This window comes from Oreochromis niloticus, linkage group LG12 (assembly GCF_001858045.2).
Source record: "Oreochromis niloticus isolate F11D_XX linkage group LG12, O_niloticus_UMD_NMBU, whole genome shotgun sequence".
NCBI lineage: Eukaryota > Metazoa > Chordata > Actinopteri > Cichliformes > Cichlidae > Oreochromis > Oreochromis niloticus.
In genome coordinates, this window is record NC_031977.2 from 8,081,008 (window position 1) to 8,098,293 (window position 17,286).

Sequence of the window (17,286 nt, forward strand, 5' to 3'; positions counted from 1 at the left end):
CCAATAATTTAATATGTTATCTTTAAAATTCTCATCTTCTGTGCAGCTAACCTTCTGTACGTGGACGTCATTAATAACAATGATTTCCTGGAAGTTATGGAGAGCTTCTTTAAATACAACAAAAACCAAACACATCCAGACTCTTTCCTCTCTTCCTCTTTGCTGCACTTAAACCTCCACAGCCTGTCTTTAGACTTGGCTTCAGGCCCAAACATTTTAGCCCTCAGATTGGTGGAGGAAAGGTGTAGGAACTTGAAAATATCCATCTGCTACAGATCGCTGATTGAAAAGAAGTCTTTAAGACACACCAAGTCGACTTCAAACCCTCTCTTCGATTTACTTGAGAGTGGACATTTTTCTCAGGTTCTCCTTTGGGCGGTAACAAACTGATTGGAAACTATTAGGAGACAAGGGTCCATTTTGGGATCTTATTGTTAGAGGCTGACAAGCTTTTTTCTGCCCAGTGGAGCCAAGTTTTTTATGCCTCTCTCTACAAAGGATCCTGAAAAAAGGAAAGGCTTTGAAAGACAGCTGACAAAAGCCCGCTGTCCTCTCCGACTCTCCCTCATCATGTCTCTCATTCCCACCTCTTTACCCCTGACACAAAAACATGTTCACTATCTACTTGCAGGAAAATGGCAATCAAAACCACTTTATTCCATGCTTCCTTTCTCAAACAAGTTGCTCACAGACAAGAGACATCTGTTTACTATGATGTAGTCTTTTTTTATGGTGAAAACGAGACAAATATTCTTCTCTCTCATTGCAGAGTTCACTTACTTGTGTTAACACAAAGTATCTTAAGCATAAAATACTCCAAAACAGAACTCCAGTACAAAAAAGTAAAATATATACACTGTATGAACCAAATTACTATGCCCCATAAGCGGTAGTAGCAGTATATATGGCTGTATATAGCAATCTCACTATTTCAGATATTAGCAATGGTCTCCTTTGTACAAGCAACCCTCACCTGACTCGGGGCCCATCACGCAGCGGTTCCCGGTGGGTGCGCCCACGGTTGGCCCCTGGCAGGGTGCGTCGGTTGGCAGTGGAGTAATCAGGCTCCAGCTCATATGGCTCTTCTTCTTCGGGGCCCAAGCTGCGGCGATCATCCTCCAGACCGTACGGCTCAGGCTGGAAGCGTTCTGGTTGTGAGCGGTTCAGATCCACAGTGCTGCTGCCCATAGGCACCTGGGGCTGCGCCACATGGCCATAATCATCCTTTCTGATAGGCAGGGTGTAGCTATTCTCTGGCCGGTAGCTATTAGGCATGTATGGGTACCGCGGCGGCCGGAAGTTGACACCACGAGAAAGACTGCCGTAGTTATCCGTCAAATCGGCGTAGCCATCGTGAAGACCATAATGGCGAATGTATTGGCTCTCCGGTGTCTCTCCGTATGAATCGTTGTAGGAGTTGTTGTAGGAGCGCGTCAGGGTTGAGGTTGCTTGAGGCGTTATGAAGCGGTCACTTCCATTCTTCAGGTATCGCCGGTCGATGGAATCGGTGTAGCTGCCCAGCGGGGACGTGCCTTCAGGCAGCGGCAAGCCATCGGGGCCCAGGGGCACCTGACGCACTGTCCGAGTGGTCACCGTCTTCACCATCTTAGTCACCTGCATGGAGAAACGGATACACACTGTCAGACAGCGTAGCACAATGTTACACCAAACCTATCCTTAGGTTTAAATACTTTGAGTACTAACTGACCAATATTTAATTTTCAGCCTGTGTAACACCGTGATGGTTAGAAAAAAAGCAGCACATCCGATCTGCTTTATGACAAACACTCCAAATTTAAACCCCAGATGCTGTGTGTACACAGGAAGTGCAAATTCAAGCTGAATAGTGCTGCAACTGAGCCTGATGGAAGTTGTATAGCTCCACTGGACCTTGAGTCCCGAATGGCTCCAGATGAGCAATGTAGCATCACAGTCCGTAGCTGAGGGACTGTTAAAGCCAGACCTGCGTGCACGCATTTCTCAAATTCGCATCATCCTTGAGCTAAATAACTCTGCTTCCTCTGCTGTCTCTGTGGTTTTCTGGCTGGAGAATGACAGACAGCGACTCCCTCCTTGGGCTCTCTGCCCATATAGAAAGCAATTTGCTGCCCACTGAATTCTGCTGTGGCTGATAATTGGCTATTTTGTCCGTGGCTATAAATTCATCTTTAAAATTAATGAAGCTGATGAAAATTAACCGTCATCTGCAAGGGGCGCAGGTCTGATGTAGTTCACGTTGTGCCTGACAAGGTGTTGCAGAGAATTTTGCTCCCTTGAAAACTTAAAATCTAAGGAAAAAGAAAAAAAACGATCCTGCTCATTCCTGATTCCGATGGGCTTCATTTTCAGTACGGCCCTGTTAATCTGAAAACACTGTCTTTATTTTCCCATCAATGCCATGATTCCGATTTTAATCAGGAGCAGAGGCACGTAATAATATCATGGAACCACAATGAAGCATTAAACCGCACCACAAAGGACGGCGCCAGGAGCAAACGCATAAACCACATATCAGTTGTTAAACACGGCATCCTCATTAACTGGCTTGAAACAAATAGAAATTTTCACTGGCCTTGCTTCTTGATTACACTCTTACTGTGAGCTACATAAGACGGCCTATTTCAGGAACGTCAAGGTTCATTTACATGTTTCAAGTACAGTAATTACTGAATAGTTTGCATTTGTTTCTAACTGCACAAAGCTGAGGTGGAGTGGCATAATGAAAAAAAACAAAGAGCTCATTTGCTTGATTTACATCAGCTAAAGGATGGTATGACCTTAGAATCACAATAATGAGCTCGCTTTCATCTTGTTCACTGTGGCAGGTCATAGCAGGACCCCAAGTCTAGACTGCTCTGGTGCTACTGCTGGGCCTCGATGAACCAACAGGAGCTAGAGCCTAAATGTCATACTGTGCATGAAGTGGCTACGTGGCCACAATAAATGCCATTTAACCACATTTTTTAATATATACATTTCTTTTTCTTACATTTTTTCCTCAGATATATATGTTTCTTGATTATATCTACTATTTTTTATTCACCTTTTGTTAATACTTGGTGCTATTTTATTCTGACAGAAACTGAGAGGAGGGTATGTTGAATGCTACAGCTTCCCAGCCTCGACACGCCCGGCTGCCTTGTACAAACACAGCTTTTTAGGCGATTTGCAAGGGCTGCAAAGGGAGCTATCGGATAGGTTTCAAACGCTCTTTGATGTGCGCTCAAGTTCACAAGGCGTTAAACCGTCACGCAAGGAGAGACGAGGGACCCGGGTTTCAGAAGAGCCTCTGAAATATGCTCAAGTGGTGCAAACAGGCCTAAAAGAGAATTGCTAAATTGGTTGCAAATATATATGCATATGTAGCAATACTCAAGATTTCTGTGTTTGTACATGCTTGGAAAGTCGCAGCAGTACTGAAAAATGTTTAACAAAAAAACAAAGCAAACAAAAAACCCACAGGCAGTTAGACACAGTCCTAGACTGTTTACCAAACTGTTAAAACAGAGGGGAAAGTAGCAGGCGTCAAACTGTCCACTTTACAGCACTGCAAGACATTTCACAACCTCTGTGGCATTCACTTTATCGGGCGCTTAAATTGACAAGGTGGCCATGCGTTAGTGAGGCAAAACTGAGGGCGTAATCAGATTTTTGAGCAGCTTATGATTGCAAAAACCTGAGATTAGTTTTCATCTTCTCTTAAAGAGAATGAGGAAAATTAAAACTGTTATTATATCTTGGCAAAATTCAGGCAGGCAGGAGGAGGCAAGAAACAACACAAATCACACAGGTTCGGCGTCCTTTACTGGGTCTGTCTCGGATAGGGTGGGGGTCGAGTTGGTGACCGGGGTGGGGGTGCGTGTGGCAGGCCTGGACTCCACTAACAAGTTGTCAGACACCAACAATGGGTGGTAGGTGCGACGGGTGATGGTTTTCACCACTTTGGTGACCTGAAGTTGGAGGGATACGTGGGAAAATTTGTTTCATTACATACTGATCCTCACAGTTCTGATTCACATAGTCTGAGTGTAACAAGCAACAGTGTGCAAAAGAGAAACAGCTTAGGAATAACAACATGATCTAATAAACATATACACTGCTATTTTAATGAGCTGGAATCACCACTAAACCACAGATGTATAAGAGAAGTCTCCTCCAGTGCCAGTGGGACCTCAGAGGAGGGGCCAAATATTTGTGAAGGAGTAAAGCTCTTCCCATAATTCAGATATTTAGCTACTATGTGTTTTCCGTCATGAGACTGTGATATTCTTTCTTTTAACCGCTTGAAACCCAAAATGGCCACAGCTGGCTGGTCAGAGTGTTTCTGTTTTTTGGATCAAAAATTTTTTTTGTACAGACTATATGTTTATAACATCAACACCTAGCAATAAATCCGTCAGATGACTGTTTATGTGATAATGTCAGGTGTGGAGCATCCACAGCTATTCAGTCTGGAGGATGCTGTAAAGCTTTGTGAAAGGAGGCTGATACAGGTCGATGAGCCAATGAAGCTCACTTCTGATGGATGACAGCGACACCAAAATTTTTAAGGAATTTTAACTTTTCTGTTGGCCTGAGTCACTTTGAGCTAGATCTAACATTGCTGGAGTCAAACATTAGCATAATGCTAGCTTATAACCAGCTGTTCTTGTTGCTGTTTAGCCGGCTCTTGTTAGCTGTCGGAGGGGAGGGTCTAATCTGCCGATAGTAACTGCGACAAAATGGAGAATAAAAAGGCATGTTTATGCCTATTTTAGTGTGTTAGAGCTCTGATTTCAGTTCAGGACATGAGGCTTGAAATGAGCAGGAAGAGGACAAGGTGGAAATGTGGAAGGGGAAAGGAGTGGTGGAGGTGCCAGATCAGGAATCAGATCAGGAATGTGGAAGATTCTAATAGGATACTATATAGGTAAAGAGCCTACAATAATTACAATAATACACAGAAAGCACATATATGTATATGTATATGTATGTATGTATGTATGTATGTATGTATACATATATATATATAAAAACCTCATCTTAAAGTGCGTCATTGTTCCATATATGGCACTTACAGCAGATTTCAAACAAAATGTGTTAAGCATAGGTTACCTTTTCGTGACACTGAAACTTCAGGCTTCAGGTTAAACATACCTCTCTAATTTATTAAGAGCTGTTTTAAAAAAAAAGAAGTCCAGATGTAGAAGCCTATGGGGAAAACAACCTCTCACTTGATTTATTTGAGGTTACGGTCTTAATGGCTAGTTTCAAGTCTTCATAAATGCAACATCATGTTCATTCTGTAAGCTATGGTCCCAGTTAGAGCCAAGAAGGAGGATAAAACAGGCTTTTAGGGCATACGAGAGTGTGGTGTCCCTTGGTTTCTCAGTTTCAATTTCTTGCCTGTTGTCGCTGGTTTCAAAATACCGAGGTAGCAATCGTTAAATTGCTCAGCACCAGGGAACTTCCCTAAACGATGGATGATGTCACAGTGGCTACATGCTGCTTTTCCATGCATTTTATGGTCACATAAAATTTTTTGGGAAGGTGGGCTTTAACACTAGGCCTGTTCAAATCGTGACTCAGACATTATTATTCAGTTTTGTCTCGATTGTTAATTATTCCTCTGAATCCAGCATTTGTCAGGAAGCTTCAACTTCTGTAGCCCCACGCAGAGTTAGCAGGCTAACTCTCATTAGCCTCCTGCAGTGAGAATAGACAAAGATGGAAACCCAGTCAGCAATTTTGACTACATTGTATCCGAAGCACCAGTCAAATCATTTTTCCTGTGGGTGTCAGACACTTTCAACATTAGAGCAACGAGCTTAGCGATCTCTGCGCTTCACAGGAGATGGAGCTATTGACAGCTGTGTCGATTTCAAGAACGTCCCAAGGTGGCAATTTTCCTTTGATTAGCTGCTTCGTTAGCAATCATTCCACTGAAGCCAGTTTTAAAAAGGGGTTCACAATATATCTGACACCACTGTTGCAGTGTATCATCAACTTTTAGAAGGATAAAGAAAATTAAGACTCTTGTCAGATTTCAAAGCTAATTATGCGCCGGGCTCGGCCATACTTATAAACCATGTCACATGGCTGCAGCAGTTGTCTGCATCTTGAGAGAAAAGAGTTCTTACTCTGCTCAAGTAACTGCCTAGTTTGTTGAGTGTGCAGTCTATCTTCATTAAAGACAATTTATTTTTTTAATAACAGCCATACATGAATAAATCACCATTTGGCCTTTTTTTTTTCTCTGGGAGATAATAACCAGTAGCTGCTTCAGGTTGACTTGCCAGTGCATGACGGGCTATGAAAATGCCATTGGTTTGGTGGTCTGCATCCACACACACACTAACTCACATCCAGACCAATGAGAAAGAATGCTGCTTTTATTGGTCCAACTGTACTTTAGCACTGAAATGACCGGTGTTTTATTCAGAGTGTCTGCCAGCAGGAAAAGAGGGCTGGAAGGCAGCCAAGGAAAAAAGAGAAAAAAAAAAAAGCATGGCATTGTGGGGCAGGAGGTAGAATGTGGCTCTAATTGAGCATGTATATGTGTTCTAACTCACATGCACGTTCAGGGTCTGGGCCAATTCACTTTTGAGTTGACCTGATTGAGCGCATAAACAGAACCAGCAGTTAATCTGCCAATGAAAGGTTATTCAGAGCTGTTTTGCAGCCTTAAATGAGAAATTTCCAACATTAACCGCAATTGTCACCTGAAATTTACCCCTCTTTGCACAACCACACAGTTCTACAACATAACTCCCATCCGTTTTTTTTTCCCCCACGGACAATCAAGTGGAAAAACCCACACTTTTCTCTTCCTTTCCCATTAGTCTACTAAGTAATTTTCCTGAATACTGAATTAAAAGAAAGATATTTACAACTGAACAAACTTTTTTCTTTTTTTGCCTGCAAATCAGTAATATAGGAGAAGTGCTTTATCTTCAAACAGTGAGATGGGGGATAATCATAAAGGGAAAGGAGTGTGTTAGCATTAGAAAACATGGCAAAACGTTGGTTTAAAAGAGCACGTATGCACATAAATACAACTGACTTGCTGGGAGAAATGGAAAGAGGGATAGGGAAAAGGAAGTCCAAGACAGGAGAGGAGTTGGGGAAAAGACAGACAAGGAAAGCGAGCAGGACGAAATTCTCTGTTTAAATTCTCAACTGGGTCTGGATCTGTTTACCACCACAGACCTACAACCTTCCACAAGTTCACCCTGAGCAATCTGCTTAATCTACTTTCCCCCTCAAAGTGACTTCCAGAAAACAGGCAGCCCCACCTCTCAGCCGGGTGGCGGGCCCTTAAAACTAGTCTCCTCCTTCCCCGTCCTCGGCAGCAAAGCCCTTGATTAGTGTGATGTTTTACTGCACGTGTTTTGTGTGTGTTACTCCTAACAAGTCTTGCGCTGTAATGCATAAAAGCGTGTGAGAGAGTTTGTGTGGCCAATCCCCTAGCAGTAAACAGGCTGGAGGGCAACGGGTCCTCCCTGATGAGGGATTAGACCAGGCTTTTTAATTACAGTTTTACAGTCACAGGAGTAAGAGCTCCACACAGCTCCTCACCACTGCTCTGGAAGCCTCCAGCTACAGCAGCTGACTGTAGCCACAAAGGCGTATATCTGAATCCCCCCTCAAAGATTTTGCAATACAACTGTATCTCTGAAAGCCTTAAAATGTAGAAAAACTGAATTCTCAGTCCCAGCATTATTCTGATGATGGTGTTTGGTCAAATACAAATACAACGACGATCTCAGGCTTTAGCAGATTAATGATGCCGCCTGAAAAGGTTTCGCAGCTCTGAGATCTTCAGCAAGGTAGCAAATGATTTTGTCCTGGTTTACATGTTAAACACCAAATTTACTTTGATTTCAAGAAGCCTAAAACAATTTCACTGATATTAAATTTCCTCAACCTTATAATTTAAAGCCTACAGTTTCAGGAAAATGTTTGTGAACACTTCACTGTGTTTCTTTATAAATATGACCTAAAACGTCATCAGATTTTCACAAAAGTCCTAAAATTAGATATAGATAAAAACTAGACTTGGACATTTATTTATTAAGGAAAATGTGCTGTAAAAAGGACTGCATTAGTCAAAACTCTTTAGAGAGGACGCATAACGAGCTGCTGTTTTTGTGCAGGCCCCACAAATCTGATGTGTTTGTGCCATTATTTGCTTTCTCAGACATTATTGTGAAGGTCCGACTTTGATTGATCCTTTTTCCAAACTCACACCAGATTGCCGTCTCACTGATTCAAAGAGTCTGATTCTAATTTCACCTCCATATTTACTGCTAAGGCCACAGATTGTCAAGCTTTTGCTTGCAGCTGTATATCAAAGTTATAAATTATAGACTTTCTTATAATTTATGATTCCGCCAAGGAATACTGAGACACTACATAAAACAAAGACAGAGAAAAACTATGCAAAAGAGAGTATTGCTAGGGACAGATCAACCGAGGTGGAAGCAGCAAGCAGTGACTTAAGTGAGAGGTCGCTTTTAGCTTGTGATGATGCAGAGTTGTGTTGCACGCTGCTGCTATAGCCTGTATGGGCACACAAATAATGGCGGCGTGATGGGAAAAGCTATACTGGTACAAAAGTCAACTCACCTTCACGTTAGCTGATATACCCTTACAGAAAAACAAAAGAACACAGTAAATCAACAAAGGAGCTTTTGAGGAGCACAAAACTGATAGAACATCAGGGGAGTTTGCTCATAATAATAATAATAATAATAACAAATAAAAGAAAGAAAATGAAGCAAATAAAGCCATGAGAAGGAGATGAAACCACTTTGGGCTGTAGGATTATGGGATTTATAGTTCTTAAGAATGGAAGTCTGGGAGTGGAGATACCAAGCAGTAATCCATAAGCATAATTTGAGCAATACTGAAATGGATCAAAGGGACTTTGGGGAGTTTTTTACTATGAGGTTATTGGGATCAATGTGCCAAAACAATGCCGCTGCTTTGAGGTGTCCTACTCGTGTGATAGTACGCAGAAAAAGTATGGCTTATCAGTGTTATGCACAGGTCATAGCTTTCTAAAAAAACCAAAACATTTTGAAGTTTCAAATTTTAACTGAATAACTCCATCAACACAGTAATATAGAAAAAGTCGACAGCAAGCTAATATATCTGTGGGGGACAAAAATGATTTGATCCCCTGCTGAATTTGTAAGTTTGGTCAATGAACAGAAATTTGCTCCATTTAAGTGCTATAAATGCGCAAATTTAACAGTGTATCAAATTATTGGCCCCACTGTATAACTCACCTTTCTATTTAACCATGTCGTCACTAGTTTTTATGGATCAGCACCAGCCCCTGCCTATGCACTGTGACCATGCTGTGTGTGCAGCTTTGCATCTTACCTTGGTTTCTGTGCGCCGTGTGGTTCCATCATCAGAGGTGACCACTGAGACGTGGGAGGTGGGGGTGCCGGGGTCTTCCTCAATGGTGACCGTCTCCTCCACCACCTCCTGCGGCTCCTGCATCATGGCCAGGGATGTGGCGTTACTGGGGCTCTGCTCCTGTGCAGAGAGAAGGAAAAAAGAGAATCTGAGAAAAACTGAACTGAAGTAACCGACAGATTTTTTTTTTTTTTTAATCAGCTATTAAGATAGAGTGGAGAAAAACAGAACAGCATCCAGGTAATCATCCATTAGACATACGACAAGATGAAACTTTAATTGGGCCACAGCAGCAACAAATGACATTAGAATCCAGCAGAGAGAAGCAGAGCATAAATAAGAACATTGCAAATGAAGTGTATTAAATATAATGCCACCTGCAATTTGCAATGCAACACTCGAACATCAAGTAGATGGAAAGTGTGAAGCGCACGGCGTGAATAATAATGTGTAGAAAATGACTGCTTTAAAATACACGGATATGAATAATAAGTGTTTACGATTTCCAAACACGATGCAGTATGAAAAAAGGGCTGCAAAAAAATATTCATGAAAATGACTGAAATGTGAAAATGTAACCGTATTGTATGGATATAATTAAAAATAACATACTGCCGTTTTCACAACGACAATGACTCAGTGTGTCAAACGTATTCAGTCTGTCCCAGCACATAGTGCGCTTGTATATAGGTCATGGAAATTTACATACACTGTCAAAGATTTAAAACAGCAGTTTAAAACACAAATGCACTACTGGTTCACTCAATAAAGGACGTAGCTGAATTTGAAACGTTTATGTTATTGTCACTGTAACAGCAGTAGATTTAGGATAGGGAAGCATAACACCAGACATGCAGTGATTCAGTAATTGAATTGGATAGTTTGGACAGTGACTCAGAAAGCTAGACTGGATATCGACGACAACGGACCAATCGATTCGATTCGGTTCTGTCTTGCTCTGTGTTTACTATGCCACGTGTCAGCAGCAGCGCAGTGATTGTTAGAACAAAAGCTAACATAGCATGGAGGACGATAACAACAACTTGTCAGCAGATTGGAGGCATTCCACACTTCTTGTTTGTGGCAGGTAAGTTTGTGACTTAAACTGTGCCCGGGTGTCTTCATTCGACTGAAAAACTGTTGACGTCTCTTTCCATCTCTGTCACAGTGCTCTGCAAAAGCCTTGAACCACTCCTTGGTTCTTTATATTTTGCTAGGAAAATGGGTGAAACAATTTCTTCAAATGCGGAAAAAAGAAAAAAAAAAGAAAAGGCAGAGTTAATACAGTTCTAACAGGTTTAAAATCAATATTTGGAGTGACCAGCTTTGCTCTTCAACACAGATTGAACTCTTTTAGACACGCTTTCTTATAATTTCTTTAAGTAGTCTTCAGGAATATTTCTCCAGGCTTCTTGTTTCTGCCTTAAGCTCTGATCTCGGTCAAAATGATCCCACACTGGTTCAGCAATGCTGAGGTCTGGGCTCTGAGGAGGCCAATGACGACTTAAAATCTGATGGTACTTTTCTACATTCATATTTCCATCACTTTTGACAGGATCCCCACAACCACTCAAAGAACTACAGCATGAAACCATGACAGAGCCTCTACCATGTTTTATTAAGGGCAGCAGACACTACTGTTAAACCTCTCGCCTGATCTCCCCAATCCATAGTGATAATGATGTGAACCAGAAATTTCAAATTTGGATTTAACACTACAAAATACCTGATGCCACTAATTTTCAGTCTAGTTATTATATAATTTGGTGTACCTCGGTCTTTACTTCCTGTTTCCCTTTAACTGAGTTTCAGATGAGGCTTCAGTGAACAGTAGATGGATCAAATGAAGAGTCAGATACATCGCTCGTGTTCTGTGTCTAGCTGTGCCTGGATTTCTTTCCATTTCTTAAGGACTTTTCTTTTTATTGAACTTTGTTTTTATTGGGCATTTTACCATTTTTTCAGCAATATAGGGAAAAGTAAAAACAAACAAACAAAAACAAAAGGGGGTACAAAATATGGCACAGATGTAACACCAAGTAAATCAAGTTCAAGCCATCCAGGTTGATCAGTGACCGTCCCATATGTCGTTGACATACAGGTGGTATAGGTATAATCTGAGGTCATCCCTTCCTTCTTCTCCCCTTTTTCAAAAACAGAGCTTTGTAAGGCATCAACATTGTGGCCGCCAGTCTGATTAGTGGTACAGGTTTTAGCAGATGTTCATTATGTGGAGGGTTCATTGACAATAAAAGGGTTTAACAACAAGCACATACATATCTACTTCAGTTTTTCTGTCAAAATACCTTATATTAACTACTACATGATATGGCGCCCTCATGTTCAATATAGCTTTCCCATTACCTCCAGTATTTACTGAGCTGATCCATTCTACAGTCTGAAAAAGTTCATTTCTCCATTTTATACATTTCCTGTACTTTTTCTTTCCATTCTGTCTTTACTGGGAGTTCTTTCATTAGCCATTTCCTGGTAACTGCTTTCTTACCAGCTGCCTGGTAAGAAACCATTCAATTTAAACCATATCACATGGGTAATTACTTCTACAGTTTCACTCCAATATGGTTGAATAGCTGGGCAACCCCAGAAGATGTGAAAGTGATCAGCTACCAGTTCTCCACACTGTCTCCGACAACGTCCACATTTACATTGGGCCTTCTGCTTTAATTTTAGTTTTTGGGTAGTAAAAAAAAATCTAATCATATTTTTCCATGTAAATTCTCTTCCGTGAACTGAACAGGATTTATTCAGTTGTGTAATCTTAGATTTGTACGCATCAGTTAGTAGGATGATTAGGCCAGTATTACTTTCATCCCTAGGTTTCATGTTGCTGTTAAAATAGGATCTAACCCCCGATATCGGAAGTAGTCTTGCTTTTCCAAGTCATGTTTGTCCTCAAGTCTTTCAAAACTGTGCATTTGCCCTGCATCTGATGTCCAAACACCTCTGGCTGACCAACGTTTAAAGCAATTATCTTGCTGGGCTGGAGCAAATTCTTTATCATATGCTACCCATCGTAGCAGTTTCATCTGATTTCCTAATTTTAGTTTTTCATATTCTTCAAACCAGATATTTAGGGGTGTTCTTGTCCCACAGTTTAGATTTTCTTTCTGTTCTAAATGTGATTTCCTGTCTCTGATTATTGTTTGCAATGGTAAATCTATTTGAGTCATGTCCACCTTACTATTTTGCTTTGTAGGAAGGGTTGCACCAGTAGATTAAATATCTCAATTCTGCAGCTTTAAAATGACTTTGCAGGAAGCTGTAGTGTTGTGTATCTCACTCTGGGCTTCCATATGAATCCTGAGAGCATTCTGCTCCACATATTAAATAGTTTCATTGGTATTTCAACCAGGACTGATCGAGTTGTTTATGTCAACTCTACTACTACTTGACTTGCATAACAAAGTCCATCTATGTATACCTTCCTTTGATTCCCTTATAATCAGTAAATAATTTATATCATAGATCTCAGATAATGTTTTGGGAATCTTATAACCCAGGTTTTCATCTGTCTAGTACATATTTGTATGTCATAACCTGAGTTTTTTTGTATTTTTGTTTGCTGAATAATCACCAAATGTTTTCATACTTGACAACAATTTTGGTTAACTTGTTTCAGAGTGAGTAAAGTTTACCAATATATCATCTGTGGAAGTTTTACTATCCTTCAGTATTCAGTATCCTTAGTCTATACTCCTCTGATTTCTTTTTCCTCTCTAATTGCTTGTGCAAGAGGTTCAATAAATAAAGCAAATAGGGCTGGACTAAAAAGTCACCCTGCCAACAGCCTCTTTGAATGGGCACTACATTGGTCATAGCCCCATTTATTTTTATTCTCCCAGTTGGACAGCGATATACGTTTTTTACCAGCTGAATGACTTATTTATTAAAACCAAATCACTGCAATGTCAGAAAAAGATATTCCCATTGAACTGTTTGCATCTAGACTCAAAACAATGGACTCCCTTTGATTTTTGCTCATACCATCCACTCAGTATAAGGCTTGCCTTATGTTATCATGAGTTTGTCTAGTTTTGAGGAATCCTGTCTGATCATCATTTATAATATGAGGAATTATATTTTCAAGTCTACCTGCCAGTATTGATGCACAGTGCAAGTTCAATATTGATATTTGGCAGCATGAAATTCATTCTGTTTTATCATTACCTGTCTTTGGTATTACTGAGATTATGGCCTACCTCCAAGACATCTGTATTTCTCTGTTTTTGAGTATAAAGTTAAAACATTTTAATAGTAGGGGTGATACTGTGTCCCTAAATGTTTTGTAATATGCGTCCCATAGAATGCTTGGGGATACTCCGTCATTATCATTTCGTTCTGGATCATTGCTATATTCATTTTTTGATTAATCAGTTACATAAGGGGGCATTTAGTAAACTTTTATTGAGCCTCCAGGTTGTAGACTTTGTTTCTGTGTCTAAATGTAAGGACACGTAAACACCTGCGTGGTCTGACACATCTTTGACCATTAAGTCACATTTAGTAATCCCGTGTCTGTCCAAGTTAAACATGAAAAAATAGTCAACTTTATGTGGACGAGAGAAGAAGGTAAACCGTCTCCCTTTGGGGTGCAGCTCCTTCCATCATAAGCTTTTTGCTTCCTGCAAAAGCTTCTTCACTGTACATGTCTTCAGATTCATTCTTTTAGTTGTATTAGTAGAGTCAACAGAGGGCTGCAACAGTATGTTCCAGTCTCTGCCATACATAAGGGTACCTCTGGTCTCTTCAGTAATCATGTTAAATATTTTCTTAATTAGCATTTGGTCATTACCTGGTGGTCTGTAAACATTGAGCAATCTCACTGGCTTATGGTCAACGAGTCCAGTTACTAGGATATATAGCCACTCTTTGTCTGCTATTTGTTTAATTAGTTGAAAGGTTTTTTTATTAGACATTAATATTGCGACACCTCTTGCATGTCTTTGTTTGTATGATGAGTAATATGTATGTCTAAAACCCAGTTGTTTCATCTTTTCATGTTCCTTTTTATATGCATCCCTTACCAGAATATTATGACTTGATTTTCCATTTCCTTTTTCGTTGCAACTTTTTTTCCTTTTGACTGGGCTTTGCAGGCCTTTAACATTTAATGTTATTATATTATATTCCTGGAATGATGTCATATTCCCCTAAGCAAACATGTATAGTATAAACTCCAAAAGTGAAGTTAGAACATAACTTCTGAACAGGGAATCCCCCAAATGAAGGGCCACTCCTGGGAGCACAGAGATCCTCTCTGGTTCTGTGTGTGTGCTTCCCTACTCTCAAGTGTATGCTCCATATTATAGTTAGATTAAACCACATTTATTATCAAAATGTCTTGCTAAATGTGACCTAATGATTTGTAGAGCACCATTATCTGATTCTAAATTGTCCTGATAAACAGTTACTTGTGTCTCTACTCCGAAGCTTTTCCATAAGTCCCTTAATCCTCCTTTGTTGTTGCTCTGTTATATGTAATGGGACTGTCAACATAGAAGAACCGAAACCTTGCTGGGGCTCGTCTCTTGCACAGTTTACGCAGTGGAGCATATTCCCTTCTTTTTTGGATAACTTCTGTCGGGTAGCCATGGTCAAAAAAATCTTGTGGCAGTGTTGTATCTCCAGGTCAATGTCTGAGAGCAAAGGTTTGGTCTTAAGAAAGTTCTTCAAGGACTCAGTTGGGTTTTCATGTTCTTGTCCTTCCGGTACTCCGAAGACACATAAGTTGTTTCTTCAGGATCACGTCTCTAAATCAGTTAACAGCGAACACCATTGTGGCACGTGCATTATCTTCACTTCTTTCTCAATTTCTTTCCTTTGCTTTCCTTTTCTGTGGTCTTTACTATCTTTAGCCTTTATTTTCCCACAAGTCTTTAAATAAACATGATGTTCTAGACAGGAAAAAAGGGGAAACGATAGACCTTTGCTGAGAGTTCACATAATATGCTGCTATTTGTTTTGCTGCCACTTCCTCTTTTGTCCTGTACACCATGCTGAGAAATATCAGCTCTTTGGCTAACAGCTCTTTGGGAATCACCTTGTTGGTACAAAAATATAATTTTATTCCTGTCTAACTATGTTATCTTTAGCATTTTCATAGATTCAACTATGATCAAATGATCTGTTTTTGCAACAGGCTGCTAGTAACAAAGTGCCTAAAGACACATTTTAGTCTTCTTTGCCAAGTTGTCTATTATGCATAGACACAATACTGATTCATCAACTTGAGTTAGGCAGAATGATGATGCTTGAATAATTCACTGGTCAGTGTTAATTGGCTTAACAAACAAACAAACAAACAAATCCTCTGAAAACGGTCAGGTACAAGAACAAGAACAAGACTGAAAATGAGTGAAAAAAGCAGCCAATATCCAAAGGAAAACGTTAAAAACCTTCAGAAAGCCTGAGGAAATATTGGTCAAGACCACTCTGAAAACTTTAATAAAAGTCTGGCTCCATGGAGCAGAATATAAAAAAAAAAGACAGGTAGCTCAAATGCCATATGCTCACGATACCAAGCACCAGCTATAGTGCACTGATTATAAGAACAAGAGCTAACAAAGCGTGGAGGTTTAATAACTTAGCACTGATATCAGTGTATCATTGTTCTTGATATCAGAAGATACCCAAAGTTGAAGCTTCAGCATCAGAACTGAAAAAGTTGAATTTGTGTGTCTTTATACAAGAACAGCATAGTCAATATTGCATATAATAGCACACACTCAGCTCACAATGCTTACATTAATTCAGGTCCGTTCTGAAATGACTCACATCCAAACACTGCAATGCAGGATAGGCAACAAGCTCCTTACCTCTTGATACTTAAAGCCAAGTTAAAGCTTCTTTCAAGGCAAGAAAATTCAGAAAGACCATTTTTATTCATATTTCATTGAAAGGCTGTGGATTTCAAACAGAAAAAAAAACATGTCTATAGGCTACAGATGAAAGTGAATATAGAGTTTCGCATAACCCACCTGACCTTGTTCAAAGAAACAAGAAAAAAATGTGCTTCCTGCTGCATTTCCTGCTGATGGAAAATGATACAAAGTCAACGGTTGGAGGTACAACGCCCTGTCATGGCCCGCTGCTGCGCTGGAGTGTGACAAAATTACAGCTCTCAGGGTGGAGAGGGAAAGGGAGGCATTTGAAGCAATCACTGATAACCAAAACAGCACGGAGCCAAGAGAGGGAGAGGAAATCGAAAGTAATAGAGAGGGCGGAGAGGGAAAGGCTTGCAGTTGGACGGTGTAGTGGGAGAAAAAGTGTTTCTTATATCAGAGGAAAAAGGAAGTCTGCTTGTACTAGTCTTAAGGACTTTGTTCAGGGTGTTAGAAATGCCACAATAATGTGTGCACTTCCTGTTCTCTTTGACCCTGATGAAATGGATTTTAAAATTCTGTAAACAAAACAGCAAAAACTTCCATTCAGAATATATTTCTTACTTTTTTAACCCCTCATAGTCTTTATCTTAAAGACACATTTAAATAATCTCCAACAGTGAAACCCTTCCAAGTTATTCTAATCTATTTGCAAATTCATTCACATGCTGTAATGATGACTATTTCTGTCTGCCCAACTACACAAAGCTCACAGGAGAAATGAAGCGAAGGCCAACAGGCGAGCAAGAGGAAAAGTTTTTGTGTTATTCCCTGTTGTCTTTTGTTGAAACACTAAGTGACACCTTGTGGAGGAATACGGCTTGTTTTCTTCACATCTTTGAAGACACTAATAAGCGAACACTTCTCCATTGATTGGACGAGTTCTCTCAGGCTTCAAAGCCCCACACGCCCTTCATCGATCTGCTCGTCCCTCTTGCTGATCAGTCAAAAAGTTTGCACTTTTTACGTCTAGGAT

The 17,286-nt window shown here is 40.3% G+C and overlaps 1 protein-coding gene across 13 annotated transcripts in view; it reads right to left on the reverse strand.

Annotated features, from left to right (window-relative positions):
* Positions 1-17,286, reverse strand: part of arvcfb (ARVCF delta catenin family member b) — a 255,585-nt gene that overhangs the window by 82,821 nt on the left and 155,478 nt on the right. For 11 of the 13 annotated variants that reach the window (XM_025896848.1, XM_005472989.4, XM_025896846.1 and 8 more), the window contains 3 exons: positions 9,370-9,528; positions 8,608-8,628; positions 974-1,614 (listed from right to left, as the gene is read on the reverse strand). In XM_025896848.1, coding sequence (XP_025752633.1) covers positions 974-1,614; positions 8,608-8,628; positions 9,370-9,528 — 821 coding nt within the window. The remainder of the gene's footprint in view (positions 1-973; positions 1,615-8,607; positions 8,629-9,369; positions 9,529-17,286) is intronic. The other 2 variants (XM_005472986.4, XM_019365892.1) reach the window with 1 other exon arrangement.